The sequence below is a fragment of the Papilio xuthus genome, unplaced genomic scaffold, assembly GCF_000836235.2.
Source record: "Papilio xuthus unplaced genomic scaffold, Pxut_1.1 DF827714.1, whole genome shotgun sequence".
NCBI lineage: Eukaryota > Metazoa > Arthropoda > Insecta > Lepidoptera > Papilionidae > Papilio > Papilio xuthus.
In genome coordinates, this window is record NW_013530935.1 from 1,869,799 (window position 1) to 1,886,507 (window position 16,709).

General features: G+C 32.7%; 1 protein-coding gene across 2 annotated transcripts in view; it reads right to left on the bottom strand.

The window, feature by feature from the left end:
* Positions 1–16,709, bottom strand: part of LOC106116833 (neuronal PAS domain protein dysfusion) — a 105,022-nt gene that overhangs the window by 75,372 nt on the left and 12,941 nt on the right. Inside the window, exon 3 of one of the 2 annotated variants that reach the window (XM_013310877.1) lies at positions 368–560. In XM_013310877.1, the coding sequence (XP_013166331.1) occupies positions 368–560 (193 nt within the window). The remainder of the gene's footprint in view (positions 1–367; positions 561–16,709) is intronic. The other variant, XM_013310878.1, reaches the window with a different exon arrangement.

Sequence of the window (16,709 nt, forward strand, 5' to 3'; positions counted from 1 at the left end):
TTGCCGTTTTTCTTTGACCTTTTTAGTTTTTTTTATTCATATTGTATAATACTTTGTGAGTAGGATTGTTTTTTAATTAAATAAGCATTTATTTTTAAAATCAAAGCTTTATAAAATCGTTTTTTTTTATCGTTTGGAATATGGTTGGTTGGTTAGTAAGTCTTTTCTTGTGTCATCATATGAGTATTAGAACCAATCCCACGTCTGTTTGTGGTTGGGAACATAGCCCCTACAGATTTATGCATTGTCCTTTGAGCTCATAATTTAATTTGAGTAAACTAATATTAAAACCTTAAAAAACGAGTCGAAAATGCTCTTATAATGAAACAATCTAATAGAAATTGACGATATATTAATTCAGTCTGACCTTGTTGGAAATAGTTGGACTTCCTGACGTAGACGCAGACGAGGGCCATGAGCTGCAGCTGTGAGAGACGCTGTCGGGTGGACGGCGGTAACGGCAGCAGGTCCCGAAGGTTGGCGATCTCCGCGTTGATAAGGTCTCGACGCAGTTTGCTCGCGCCTTTTGTAGACTTGCCCTGATCGAACCTGGAAAACACCTGTAAAGTTAAAGACTTGAAAGTTTTACTCGTTTAGATTTGAATAAAGAATATTATTTCGAAAATAAAATTCAATAATGGTGGTTAAACATAGAGTATCCTTGTTTTGGGTGGACTTTGTTAACCTTTTGAGAGCCATATGTATTCTTTGGAAAGGAAAAGTGGAAGACCACATTGTGGAAAGTATTTTGAAATGGTTATGTCCAGCAGATGTTGACGATAATGATTAATGATGAAGATGATGTAGTGTACGCAGTTCGTTGGTGTGGAATTTTAGTAAACGCTAGTTAATAGATAAAAAGGCTGCGTATTCATTGCAATTAATCAATTTGTAAACAGGCACTGCAATCATATGAAATTCAAATAATTGGCGATGATTATAGATATCCCATGACGTGATACATGCATCTCGAAATAACCTTGACTTCAAGTTATTGGAATGTGGTTATAATTAGTTTCGCAAATAGTTGCAATTCTCTTCGCGTTACGAGTTAACGCACGCGGGTCATGGAGCCAATTTTCAAATTTTTGTACTATGTATAATAGTTTTAGATATTATTAGTTAGAATCCTTTGGCGCGAATGACGCCCTTTTGTTACCAAATCTTGTGTCAGAATGATTAGTGAGGGGACATAAATGTCGATATTTTAGTAAGGCTAGTGTTGCACCAGTATACCGGCACAGTATCGGATTTTCTTCCTAGTAGCTTTCAATAGCAACAAACTATAGGGGAATATGTCTATTCTCCTATAGTTTCTTCTTTGCTCCCCCCTCCCCCCCGCCAACTTTTAGGTTTATATAATATTAAAAAGTAAGAAGATATTAAGCCACAATTTTTATTCATTTATTCTCTTTATCAGTTGAATCTATGACGAAGATTTTATGTATTAATTGTTGAAAAAGAGATTGTTTAATAGATTTGTACCATTTAAGAGATGTAAATAGAAGTTGATTCGCGGTACAAAACAACGTTTATAGTTTTTATTTTTTATCATAACAAAGCAGGATTTTTTTCAAACTATATATTTGCAATAAAAAAAAACATCGCTGTTTGAACCTCGTTTTTGAAAGTTTAATAGCTACCGGTTGATATTTTACAGAAACAATAAAACTTCTCGATTTTGTAAACAAAAAAACAACAGCTTGACTAATTTGTTATTCAGTTGTATTATAAACTGACAGCTCCGACATCAATAACTGCTTTATTAACAATTTGAATTGATTTAAACTTGAGACTGTGAGATTTATTTGAAAAAACAAAAGCGTCAATAGCCTAATGGTTATGGGTACGGATTTCCGATCACGAGGTCGGGGGTCGAATCCCGCTAATCCACTATGTCGTAAACAATATCACAGCACAAGCCTAGAGCTTAGTTGGAATGGTAAAAGAAATATAAGTAAATTTACAAATGCTAATATTAAAAAAAAAATACTATTTAACTGAGTTGCTGACAGTGAAAAATATAAATTATTTCGTATTCAAGACTGTTTAGTTATGACTTGTTTCTTTGTTTAAAATAACTATGTCTTAATAAAATTTATACTTTATTTTTTAATAATGGGAAAGAATTATTTTACAGAATATTTCTAGTCTGTCAGAATAATCTTACTAATAAGAGCGTCGGTGGCTCAGTGGTCAAGCACTTGACTTGTAATCTGCAGATCCTAGGTTCGAATCCCGCCATGTACCAATGTATTTTTCGATTTACGATTTACATATGTACATTTATCCGACGTTCTTACGGTGAAGGAAAACATCGTGATGCAACCTGCATATATCTGAGAAGAAATTCAATGATGTGAAGTCAACCAAACATCACTGGGCCAGCGTGGTTGACTACCTAGTCACCCGTAACTTAGGAAAGGCTCCGACCCGCTTAGTGGGGACGTATAGGCTGATGATGAAGTAACCAATATTTAATATTATAGTCGTGATTTTAGATTCCTGGATTATAAAAAAAATAATAAAAACACAATAGCAAAGAATTATATCTGAATTATTCATTTACAAATAGTTTTACGCATTTAGTAAGAGAATTACATTAAATTGTTTCAATAAAATTAGTAACACTTTGTTTCCTTGTCGAAGAACAACGTTATTAACTATTATTCTAAATCGATCAATAAATGTTTTACGTTATTAAAATTACTGTAAAATTACTTTGTATTTCCTAAATTTATAAAATAACCTTGGGTTTTAATGGCGCTGGTATAGAGTACGCAATTGTAGTAAAGGTCAACCTTTAATTAGATTATATTTTATGCTTGAAATACATTTTTTTTTGTTTGAAAATAATTGTTAAGTAAAATAAAGTTGTTTGTTAGAATTGTGCCTGAATTTTGTTGTAATGCTGAATAGTAAACTTCAAATATTTATAAGTTTACAGAGTTAACTACCATACAAATAGTTCGACGGCAATTAGTGAATCTTTCTTAAACAAATCCATTTTAAAAGAGTTCCGTAGTGACCACTTAAGGATTTTGAATGTGGCATTCATTTTGATACTTTTATTTTATTTAACGTTATTTTGTAATTTTTTTTAATGATGCAACGGAGGGCCGATAACACTATCACAAATTTCGGTGAGATCCGTACACCCGTTTTGGAAATACCTTCAAACAAACATCCATCCATCGCCATCTATCCATCTAAACATTCGCATTTATAATTTTAGCAAGACAATTAGATTTAAGTTATTAGCCATCCTTCTAACTAGCTGACAGTATTAATAATTTTACAACACATGCCATTATCTCTTCAACTTTAGACTTTAGCATTCTAAGTAAGTAACTCTAATTGATTTGTTAATTTCAAATAGAATAATGAATTTTAAGACGTGATTACGTTGTTATGTTTAACTAAATGATGTGTATGATAGACTTGCATTAGAATTCCTAAGATAAGATGAGTAATATTTTATGAATATTAATTCCTAGAATAATCAATAGTTTTAAAACTAAAAATAAACTAAATCTATTTTATTAGGAAGATAACATAGATGGTAGAGCCCTTTTAACAGTGGTAGATCCCGCTTTAACATCTTCGCATGAATTGGCCCGGCTCGCCCGGGAAATACCACGACCACATAGAAGACAGGCGTCAAGTGGAAGCAATTCCGCATTTCGTCTAATGAGTGTGCGTCCCGGAGGCCGAATTCAGTCGTCTTTCCCTTCCTACCCTTTTTCTTATAAGGATATGACGGAAAGTGGAAGCGGACATTCCGGATGAGAGGATGCATGGAAGGGAAAATATTTTTATTCTGTGCATCCTCTCCTCCGTCGATTGAAGGTAGTCAAGGCATATGCAATTGCGTATGTCTATGGGCAACGGTCACTTCGCTATAACAGCGAATTCAGGTGGCCGCTCGCTTTTTTCACCTTATAATATAAAAAAACCCTTCCAATCTTAATATAACAAATGCGAAAGTTTAAATGGATGGATTTTTGTTACTTAACTCCAGAACGTTTTAACGGATCGCGATGAAATTTGGCATAGGTGTAGAACATAGTCTAGAAGAACACATAGGCTACTAACGTTTGGTTTATCATGTATAAGCATTAGTATGGCCGTAAACTTGTCTATACATAAATAGCGTGTAGTATTTTCGATTGAAGTCTGTTTTAGCAACAGTTTAGAGCTAGTATTAAGGTAATAGACTTAATGGATCTAAGCTGAGGTGTTTGAACAGTTACACGTGAAAACTCTCCTCATTTCCCACGCTGACTGCCGTTACAAAGGCCCTCAATAATTTAGACAATTTTCTAATATCAATCTCATTTACGTACAAGTTATGAAAGGCATGCGTATATTTCATATCTAGCACGATAAGAGCAATCAATTTTATATTAAGGAGAGTCGTATTAATTCGATAGTTACATGATTTAATTTTGTATTACACGAGTGTAGTTATCATTTTCGAATTAAAACTTACTATTGTAAGGAAGAAAATCAGACACTGTGTCGGTGTACTGGCGCAACACTAGTCTTACTAAAATGTCGACATTTATGTTTTTTACTAATCATTCTGATACTTTTTAATGACAGCGCGCCATTCGCACCAAAGGATTCTAACTAATAATTTAAAAAAAACAAAATCACTAACAAGCAGTTACGTATTAAAAATGACAATTTATTTAGGTTCTCTTATCATCTTAAAACAGATGGTATTAAACAGTTTTAAAAAACGGTCTCACGTTAAAATAACTGCATTGTTAAAAACGCGTATCGTCTATAACTTGAGCTCAATGTAATGTGTTTCGCATAGAAACCACAACAGGATATCAGTAGTAGTCAGAACATGGGCCGCGCATTACTACGTATGGGGAGACCTAATCTGACTTTTAGTGCGCTCTATAAATCCTTATACTACGTTAGTGGAGCGAAGGCTTTATTACTTCATGTTTATGTTATCTTTTGTTCGATATGGTTTATTTAATTTCTTCAATATCTCGGCCGCTATCATGATATTATCTATTTCTGTATAATTTATTATCGTTGGCCAATTCCCGCGGAAATGTTGAGCACGTAGAATGAAATGGACTCGACACAGTAGCAAGATATATTGGAATGTCAACTACAAATTTAGATTTGTCTACTAAGTATATAGATATATCTTCATTAAAGTCATTGTAATCTGGTTAAAAAGACAGACATGGTCTGTTACTCTAAAATATAACTGTTTAGTATCACGTATGTTAACCCTTTGACAGCCGGTGATTGATATTATGGACGTCAACGTGGTCATAAAAGAGAATATATTACCCTTAAATATGAATGACCTAAACTGCTACCAGTAAAAGTGCTTTATTTATTTGTAATCATGACTTCTAGTAATATCTAAAATCAGTATGCGATACAAGGGTTAACATATTTTTAAGTAAAGTAGTTAAAGCACTATATAAGTTTTCATGGTTAGGCTTTGTATGTTTCAGAATTAAGTACTTGTTAATCTATCAACATATTTTAATAACGCTAAAGTGGTTTCAAATAATTAATTTACGAATATTACATTTAAACCATTCAACTTTACGTTTTTAAAATGAATATGTTTAAAACCTCAGTTTGTGTTGAATTTCTTAAGTATATCGCGTTCAACATAATTTATGTACCTTACTTAGTTAACACCTACACGTTCTTATGACTGAGCAATATCAGCTTTCGAGTCCCTATTAGGGTAAATCACACAAATAACACCAAAGGGCCGGTGTACTAAACGGTGTATTAAAGCTAATAATACCATAGTTGGTCACATGAAAGAACAATACCTTACATAAAACATATCAACCATAAACATTTTCACACTAAATATATTTTCAATGTACGCTACATTAGGAAAATTTGCAAACATGAGGTTTGGAAATTTCTAAATCTTACTAATATTAGTAAATGCGAATGTTTAGATGGATAGATGGATGTTTGACGGTATCTCCAGAACGGTGGTATGGATTTCATTGAAATTTAGCATAGATATAGACAAAGTCTGGAAGAACAAATAGGCAATTAACTTGTTTTTTAAATACCACTTGGACGGAGTCGCGCGAGATAGCTAGTATTATATAAATGCGAATATTTAGCTTGATAGATGGATGTTTGTTAGAATTTATCTTCAGAACGGCAGTATGGATCTTGCATAAATTTGGCATAGATATCGACAAAGTCTGGAAGAACAAATAGCCAATTAAGTTTTTTTTAATACCGCGTGGACGGAGTCGCGGGCAACTGCTAGTACTGTGTAGAGCATGGAAAGTGCCGGACATAGTATTGACTTGGGTCGCTCGGTGTCTGAAGCCGAGCTGCAATAATTAGTTCTCGAATAGCTTACTAATGAGCAAGCTATTGTGCGACAGCGCGACGACCTCAACACAGATGTCCAGTTTCCAGCTTACTTTGTCTCCTAACTTTTACTTTTATACTGTACAGTCAGACAGATTATCTAGTGTTCCTGATATCCATAAGTTCATTTAATTAATAGACTGTTCAAAAATATCATTAAATTGTAAAGTATCTATGAATTGAATTACAAGAAATTTGACATATGGTTTCGATGCAAATTATAAAATAGTTATCGTTGGTTTCTGAGACTAAAATAACTGTATAAAACATGTATTGTGGTGTGATGGTGTGCAGGTAGCACGTATGTGTGTAGTACGTGTGTTGTGTAGGTGTGTGTGCATGTGTGTGACTGTCCAAATACATATCGTCCCTGTCTACTATCTTTGACAAAATAAAAAAACCAAATTGTTTTAAACGGGGATTTTGGTTTCAGAAACCAACGGTTATTGATTTAAACTGACAGTGAAATACTATACAAAGTTTTACATTGACTACCAAGATGCAATGTTAAGATTTAAAAAAAAGATTAGCTACAAAAAAAAATGTTATTTTATATACTCACAGCTCAGACATAAACAATCATTACTCACGGTTAGGTCTGACAGATGTCTAGCCCTTAATCGAAGGTTAAAATTAGCTGGCCCTTAGGGTATAAACACACTGCAGTACTTCTGCATTTTAACAGTGAAAATGAAAACTAAAGTTTATGCCTTATTTTTATGAGACAAATATTATTAGTTCTTTATTAAAAACTAGCTGTCGCCCGCGATTACATCCGACTATGTTCTTCATGTGTGAAAATCCATTGAGCCGTTTCGGAGATACCTTCAAACAAACATCCATCCATCCAAATATTCGCATTTATAATATTAGTAAGAAGTAAGATTATGTCACTGACATATGAGAGTAGGCGTTCTTCGCAAAATATTTCGTACTTATAATTTAAGTAATCAATATTTTGAAATGAAATAAATTTCTTATACTTAAATTACCCTACGAATTATATTCGTATGTTTCGATCTAGTGTGGTATGACCCTTAAGACATTGCAAGTCGTGTTATTTAACACCGTCGGATAAATACGATCAATCGAATTATAATTGTTTTTCACGCTCATTATATGTAATTGAAATAAATCCTTTGTCTTGTAGTTATTGTTTTTTTATTGATTTCCGAGTTATTCTCTCATTAAATATAACTTTTTGTTCTGTTATTGATACTTATGTTTATAAAAAGACAATGTACGATCTTACTAATGGTATAAATGTAAATGTTTAGAAGGATGTTTGTTACAAGGTATCTCCAGAATGACTGCATGGATTTCGCTTAAATTTGGCATAGCTATAAAACAGTGGTTCCCAAAATTATTTTGTCTACTGCCCACTTTGAGAATAAATATTTTTTTAGCGCCCCCATATTTTCACATATTTTTAAACCACTATAACTTCAAACCAAATTAATTAATTATTGTGACTTATATATGTATATTAACGGAGAATTCTAAACGAAACTTTTACTATAACCCGCAACTTGAGACCTGCAGCGCCCATAAGGGGGCGTTATCGCCTACTTTTGGGAAAGACTGACTTAAAACATAGTCTGGAAGAACATATATTCTACTAAAGTCTTTTTTTTAACTGCGGGCATCTAGTACTTAGCTTTTAGATAGAATTAGCTAGAATCCTTTACTCAAGTCAAGTATCAGAATGATTAGTGATGGGACGTAAACGTTAATATTTTAATAAGGCTAGTGATGGGTCGATACACTAGCGCAGTGTCGGAATTTCTTCCTAATACATTTCGATATATTTAAGTAACAATAAGAATTGGTTTGAGATTGTATAAATACTGTTTTACTTTCATAATCGTTATAGATATTTCAAAGTTGTATAAAAAGGTCGTCAGTTAAGTCAGAGACATTTATCACGTTCCTTGTAATTTAATCATTGCATTACTTATTTATATGTATGTATATCTTTGTATACATATACAAGGTTAAATTTGGCATTACTAATACAAAAGTTTCCAGTCTAAAGGCTTTAATATGTCTTCCTGTTCATCTGCGTTACGTTCAAGGTCAGTAAACAATGACTTTTGCTCTTTGTCCTCTATAAGGTAAGGTTAATCCATATTACTATGTATACTTATATGGTATCGTATTTGAATAGCTAAATCATTCTTCATATCAACAAAAAGTATAGATAAAAAGCATTGTCAATGATTATTAACGATATGATTTTCATTTGTTTACGTTGTTTAGTTACAGTATTCCAATGAACATATTCAATTATTCAAACTTTCGTGAGACATTATAATAAACTTACGTATAAAAACTAAACTAAAGGCTAAAAACTCACGTATATTCGTCCGTTGGCCGCACCAACTAGTTTCGAAACTAGTCGGTGCCGCAGAACAGATAAAAAATTTGATTATTTCGCAATTTTTAAACATTTGAGTGTTACTATTATTGAAATTGGTAAAAACTTGAATTAAACAACACTTTATTTTTTAATTATATCCAATTGTTAAAGCTATAGATTACAGTAGAATTAAGATTACGACTAAGGATCCATAAAAAAGTAAATATCTTTATCTATAACATCTTACATCATCATCATCAGCCCAGATAGGGATGACTAGGCCATAGTCACGTGTAAAGTCCACGCTGTCTGGGCCACGATGTCCCAGTGCGGGTTGGTTGACTTCACACATTTGATAAGAAAAGGCTTTTATGTTGATTATTGGATTAGATATCCGTGCGTTCTGTTGGATTTCTAGTATCAATAAAATAGCCTTGAATTTGGTACTTAAAAGTTTGGCATAAAATGAAAGCAAGTACATACTCAATATATCAAGTATAACATATTGGCCTTTGACCTCAATTATACGAGCCGTTTGACAATTCATTTATCTTTTCGTACTAATGGCTAATTACGCAAACGATTCGTTTGGCAAATCTACAAGGGCAATGAGATTGGGTTTAAAAAGCATTTGAAGTTATAAACGATTGCTATAAAATTAAATCTTAACGTGTATGTAATAAAGTGCAAGTTTCAACAAACATATATTATAAGCTTAGACGTGGAAAAGATTTATGTGGATAACAATGCGTCATGGTACTTTTGTAACAATTATGGGCGACATTAAAATAGACTTAATTTTTATTTGAAACATTATATAAGTATAAACGGTTCATCGATGTATTAAACGTGAGAACTATTTTCTATATTAGTATTTAATTTAATAAGTACAATATTTATTTACAACATTTTTCCACTTTAAAAAGTGACAAACGAGCAAGCGGTTACAATTGCAGATGCGTTGCCTACCTTTACTCGACGGAGATGACGCACCGTAAGTGAATATTTCCCCTTACTATGCGTCCCTTCCTCCGACGAATTAGCATCCTCTTTCCATCCTATTTCTTATAAGAAAAAGCCGAGACATAAAATTCTTAGTTAAAGAGGTATACGTATGGAAGAGTAGTAGATTCTTTGCCGGCCCTCCGTAGCAACAAGGGCAGGTTGATCGTGTCAATTAAAATAAAACTTTAAATGTAAGATACTATTATATATTTTACCTTAGCCAGTACGTCAATGTAAGCGCTATTTAAATATGAATCAAACGATGTACTGCAAGCCGGAACTGTGATTTAATGTACTCACTGTTATTGGATGGAGATAATAATTTATAGTCGCACCGCCGCCGTGGGAACAGGATGCTTTCTGCAAATAGACTAGGTGTCTATTTGCTAATGCTAAAAGAAATTATTTTTGTTAATTCTAATTGTATTTCATTTTTCATGAATTACAGACGCAAGTCACGAAAAAAAAAATTAAGAAATAACAGCCGGCTGTCGCCAGGTGCTTTATATTAAAAACTAACTGTCGCCCGCGACTTCGTCCGCGCAGAATTTAAAAAAATATTAAAAAATCTTAATTTTGCCTATGTGTTCTTCCATACTATGTTCTATATGTATGCCAAATTTCATCGAGATCCGTTTAGCCGTTCTGGAGATACCTTTAAACAAACATCCATCCATCCGTACATCCATCCATCCAAACATTCGCATTTTTAATATAAGTAATTTAATTCGGTAAACTAATTAAATATTTAGAGCAAAACGTACTTTATTTAACACAAAAATAAATAAGAGAGTCAAAGTAAATTTGGATTATGTTGTGATAAAGTTTATAATTTATTACTAGCATACGGAACTTATATAAAATCTTCATCGAACTGAACAACTATTTTCTACAAATATAATCAATAAAATATCATTAAAATACAAATGAAATATATAAAGACGCGAAATAATCGTATATATATTATTAATTTCATCATTAGGAACTACAAAACAAAAGTCGGTAGAACAAAAAGCTTTAAGACGATGTAGGCCGGTCCGGTCGGCTTGCTAGAAATGGATCTATCAATTAAACGTATGGAGCGTAAGGCGGCCTTGATTGATATATCAATAAGTACATAAATCCATTAAGGTAATACTCATGAGTCTGTTAATTGTGTATTTTCTGGCGCTGTCAGCGAATGGGATGCTCTCCGCTTACGTAACTTTATGATTGGATTAGAGTGCTTCAATTAACTTCAAGTTTATCTACGCCATGTATACACAATAATACAAACTTAGTTTTGAAACTACGGAATTAAAAAAAAAACTCGTAAACCTTTTTTTATGTTGCACTGCAAAACACTATTTATGTGGGGTCTATTTAAAATAGGGGAGATTTTTTATACATGCCGTTTAATTTGGTTCTAGATACTAGCGGTCGCCCGCGACTCCATCCGCACGAAATTAAAGAAAACTAAAGAAGTAGCTTACTAATTCTTCCAGACTATGTTCTATATGTATGCCAAATTTCATCGAGATGCGTACGGTCGTTTTGGAGATACCTTCAAACAAATATCCATCCATTTAAACATTCGCATTTATAATATTAGTAAGATTAACAACCGTATATCATGGTCATATGTTTATTCATGTACTAAGACGAGCCAATGATATTAATAGTAATTCAAAAAGAGAGTTCATGTAATGAAAAATTAAATAGTGAAGTTATAAGTCCAGGATTCTATGCTTATATCCGGTTAAAGCTGCATACAATAAAGTCTTTTGAGATCTAAAACGCTGTATTTTTTGTTCACATAACATATAAAGCTAAACTAGTTTGTCTTTATGTCAGATATTTATTACTATTTATGAATAAAGGTCAAGTGAAGATGAATTCGATGTAAAAAAAACATCTATTGTAAAACTACAATCACTTACAATAGTCAAATAGATTATGTATGTTTTCTTGGCCTCTAAAAAGTTCGTATCGATAGTGAATTAAATCAAACGAATATATAGATTTTTTTTAATACTAACTGCCGTACTTAAAATTGTTTCACTAAGGCAGACTCACTACTTACTAGTTACTGCTTATGTGACAAACACTCAGTGTGCCAGTATTGGTATCTTACTTCTGTAAGGAAGAAAATCCGAAAATGTGCCAGTGTATTGACGCTACACTAGCCTTACTCAAATATCAACGTTTATGTTCCCTCACTAATCATTCTGACACTGGACTTTGTAACGAAAGCACGTCATTCGCATCAAATGATTCTAACTAATAGTGGCTAAAACATTTTACTGATATTATAAATACGATAGTTTCGATGGACGGATGTTTGAAGATATCACCAGAACGGCTGTATGGATCTCGCTGAAATTTGGCTTAGATGTATAACATAATTTGGAAGAACACATAGGCAACTTATTTTTAATACGGCGCGGACGGAGTCGCGAGCATCATATACACAAAACTTACATTTAACATGCTCAGACCCAACAGGATCTCTCACTAAATCTGTGTCTTATTAATCCTTTTGTGCGAATGGCACGCTTTCATTACAAAATTCAGTGTCAAAATGATTAGTGAGGGGACATAAACGTCGACATTTTAGCAAGTCTAGTGTTGCGCCAGTACACCTCAATGTCGGATTTTCTTCCTAAAAATATATACTACGGCAAAATAATTTCTTTATCCCTTGCGCAGTTCCCATACATGGCTTGATATGTATAATAATGTGTTAATCCGAATTACAATAGCTTAATTAGATAGAGTGCGGTCATTATCACACAGGGTGTCACAACATCCCGACCGCGCCGCTGTCATCTGGACGTCGAAGATGTCTCACATTTTGTCCACGCTGCGACGGTTTTAGTACGGTACAATCGCGCACATTAGTGTTACAAACAAAAAAGTTTGTACTACTACATTTAATTTGTAACCATATTCACTTTCGAAAAATTAGGTGATTTTACTTACAGTATTTTATGTCATCTAAAAGACAGATTTCATCATCTGTATTTTTAATTTCGGAACTCTTGAATAGTCATTTAATTTTATTAGTATTAGTTCAAATTCTCGACAGATTTTTAGTTCACTTTACTAGCTCATGTGTTTTGTTTTTTATGACTTTTATAAAAAAATATACAGCATGTTCAACAATAAGTGATTTAAGTGTAATATATTAATGTCATACGATGTATGATAGTTGAAAAAAATAAATATTAAACACTTTTTTTTTGGAGTGTACATTAGACATAGCGGCAAACCTGCACAAGATGATCGGCTTACGTCGCTGGGCCGCTATCAAATGCCCCATCGACGTATGTCCACGTGCCTGAATTAAATGCCATACGACATCTGATTGTACACTTATTTGTACCAGTAGGTGTATGATTAATGGTGCAGTGACGCAACACGGCACGACGCATTAACGGCGCGACGGCGACGTGAAGAATCGATGTTAGATTACTGCTGCGCTAATAGAAATCAAATCGATTGTGAAAGCTTCGATACATCGAAATCGAACTCGCTTTTTTAAATATTTTTCATTTAATATTTAATGGTGGTATAAAATATTTTGGCCAGTCTTTATTTTAGTCTTTGCAAAGTCAAGACAGTAAATTGCTTTGATAAAATTAGGGAAGGTCTAGACAGTGCCCAGTTGTTTCAATGACAATATGAATATGCAGTGTAATAAAGCAGTTATTTAGCTAAAAGCTTAACAGGTCTTTAAATAAATCAAATACCTTTAATATATCACAAAATTTATTGACAAAAATTTCTTCATTTTTCTACTATTCCTTGATTACACCGGCGTTGGTACTTTAATTGTATTTCTAAGGAGTTATTTAGTTGTTATATTAACAATTTTAACATAACCATTATAAATATAAGATCAATGAACTTGAATAATAAACAAAACACGCTAAAAAAAAGGTTATTTTATATGTTAACAAGAAGCCAACTAAAGTGATTTTTTCCGTTACTTTCTATAATGGATGTCGTCCAGTATTTCGGAATGCTATGGTAAAAATACCTGTCAGCTTTATAGTTTGGGAATAAGAGCAAGTCACCTCATCACCTATATAAATAGCTGACATTAAATGTAAGAGATTTAAGGCTATGTACACACTGTATAAAAATTATACGTACTTACAGTTGATTTCGACTTCAGTAACATTGACGTATAAATATTGTCGTCACTTTCTTTCTCTTTGAATAAAAAGAGACAACAATGTATATCTAGTGTCACGGCTGTCAAAACCCACAGCTAGTAATGAAAAGTTACCTTAGGTTTTTTTCTTATTTTACAGAGCACACTTCTTTATTAAAATACAACTTCAATGACTAAATCAAATTTGCAATTTTTCTTTGTTTTTAAAATTATGCTACTAGTTAAAATTGGTGTGTGTAAATGTGCAAAATTTTTATTGATAGAATGTTATTTAATGTTTTTTTTAATAGAATAATATGATTGGTGTAACCTCACCTTTATCTCGTAATGTTCTTACGCGCATTACGTTATTTTGAGTGGCTTGTGGCTAACAAAAAAACAGACGAAGACAATTTGAGTTATGCGTGGAACGTTATAATGTTCGCTTTCAGTAAATTTTTATACGTTATATTTTGTATTAGTATGAAGAATGTTAAGAAAAATATAGTATTGTTTTCTTATTTGATGTAACATACTGTCAACGGATCTTATTGTGCAAGATGTATAACATTTATAATGTTTAAGCAAATACACCCAATTTTAAAATTATCAATATAAATATACTAGCTATCGCCCGCGAGTCCGTCCGCGCCGAATTAAAAAAATGCTTAATTAGTACCCTATGTGTTCTTCCAGACTAATTTCTATATCTATGCCAAATTTCAGCAAGATTCATTCATTTTTCAAATGGAATGAAACAATTACAGACACCCTCTAAGAAACATCCATCCATCCATCTATCCATCCATCCAAACATATACATATATAATATTTGTAAGATTACATCAAGTATTAGTTAATTAAGTTACCTAATTTATTTACTAACTTTACTTTATTGACCTGTCTTTTTTTTCCAATTTATGTTAAAAAAAGGTCTAAAAACTACAATTTAGACTTAAGTTGTAATAGAGTTACTATATTCATTAGACTTCTACATATAAGAACAACTTAGCTTAGTGTTGCGCCACATTTACGGAAGATATGGCCATTAAGTTTGCAGTATTTTTAAATTTTTTTTAACAATTTTAACAGGTGTGTCGCTACACTTACTATACTTTGCTACCTTGTAAGAACCGATTTCTTTTTAATTTGCTACTAACTAATGATTTAAATACATATATGACGTAGTAATGGCGCCAAATCGTAACCGACTAATAGAGAGTGTCAACTATCGGTTACATTTCTTGATGTGAAATGTACACAAAGACGTATTAGCAAGAATCGCGTCGGCATTTTTCATGTATGTACAAGAAAAACGTTAACGTTTAATGTTGAGTGATATTTCTTACATTAGCTTGCTAAGAATTTATTATGTTTGAGTATGTTTAATTATTTTGCCTAACGCAATAAAATATTCGAAATATTTTTAATTCTAAGACACAGATGGATAGAGATAGTTTGAAAGTAACGACAGTGATAGAGATATTGAGAATTAAAAGGTTAGCATGGTTTGGACATGTTATGGGAGGGATGATGATCATATAAACAAAAAAGTAATGAGATTGATGGCTACATATGTAGAAGACCAAAGAAAGTATGGATAGATTATGTGAAAGAGGATATGCATAATAAGGGGGTGAATTAAGATATAAATGCTGATAGAGATATATGGAGTAGTACATACTGTGCCGACTTTCCGTAGGTATAATGGTAGGTTGATGAGACGTCTCTATCTATTCTTATATAAGACCACGCACACTTCGTCGACCCTCAGTAAACGCGTACTATCTATAGGACATCGAAAAAGCATGCACGAGTCATACTTTATCTGTTTTGCCAAGCAAGACTAGTTCTAGTACTCTTCTATAAAATCATCACCAGCAGCTTACTATACGTTCCCACTGAGGGGCACAGAGCCTATCCTAAGTTAGGGGTGATTAGGCCATAGTCAGCCATGCTAGCCCAGTGCGGGTTGGTTGGCTTCACACTTATCTATGAATTTCTTCTCAGATATGTGCAGGTTGCATCACATGTTTTCCTTTATCGTAAGAATATTGGATAAATATAAATCGGAAATCGAATAATATTGGTATAATACATGGCGGGATTCGAACCCAGGACCTGCAGATTGCAAGTCAAGTGCTTAACCCCTGAGCCAACGACCCACTTCTATAAAATATACCAATAAATATGTCTAAAAATTTACACTGTGTGTATATTTCGTTGAAAAAACATGGTAACAAAATAAATTTAACACATCTACGTCAGATGAACGTTGCTCTCAACACGTACTTGCTACGTCACTCATTAGGATATTTACCACCCGGTGAAATAAACTATGTATACATAACTATCAAATGACATTGATAAATTTACTACTTACCTATATATCTGGAAATTTATGTGTGAAAAAATTACAATATAAAGACACGATTTGCGTCAAAGTTTAATCTTTCAAAACTTCCAAAGTAATTTAACGTTTAATATATTTTTGTAAAAATAGTTGGAATTTTTAATTCATTTTGATTTCATCCATTTCATTCTCTTTGAAAAATCAAAGATGACGTATTTTGTTTATTTTGGACTACCAGTCGCCTACGATTGCGTTTGCACGGAACTAAAGAAAACCTTAGTTAGCCCATGTCTTTTTCGAGACTATACATGACATCTATGTCAAATTTCAAAGAGATCAGTTGAGGCGTTCTGGAGATACCTTCAAACAAACATCCATCTAAACATTCGCATTTATAATATTAATAAGATAAATAAACAGTCTTTTTATTTTATCATACATTTCTGATCTTTAACAATTAT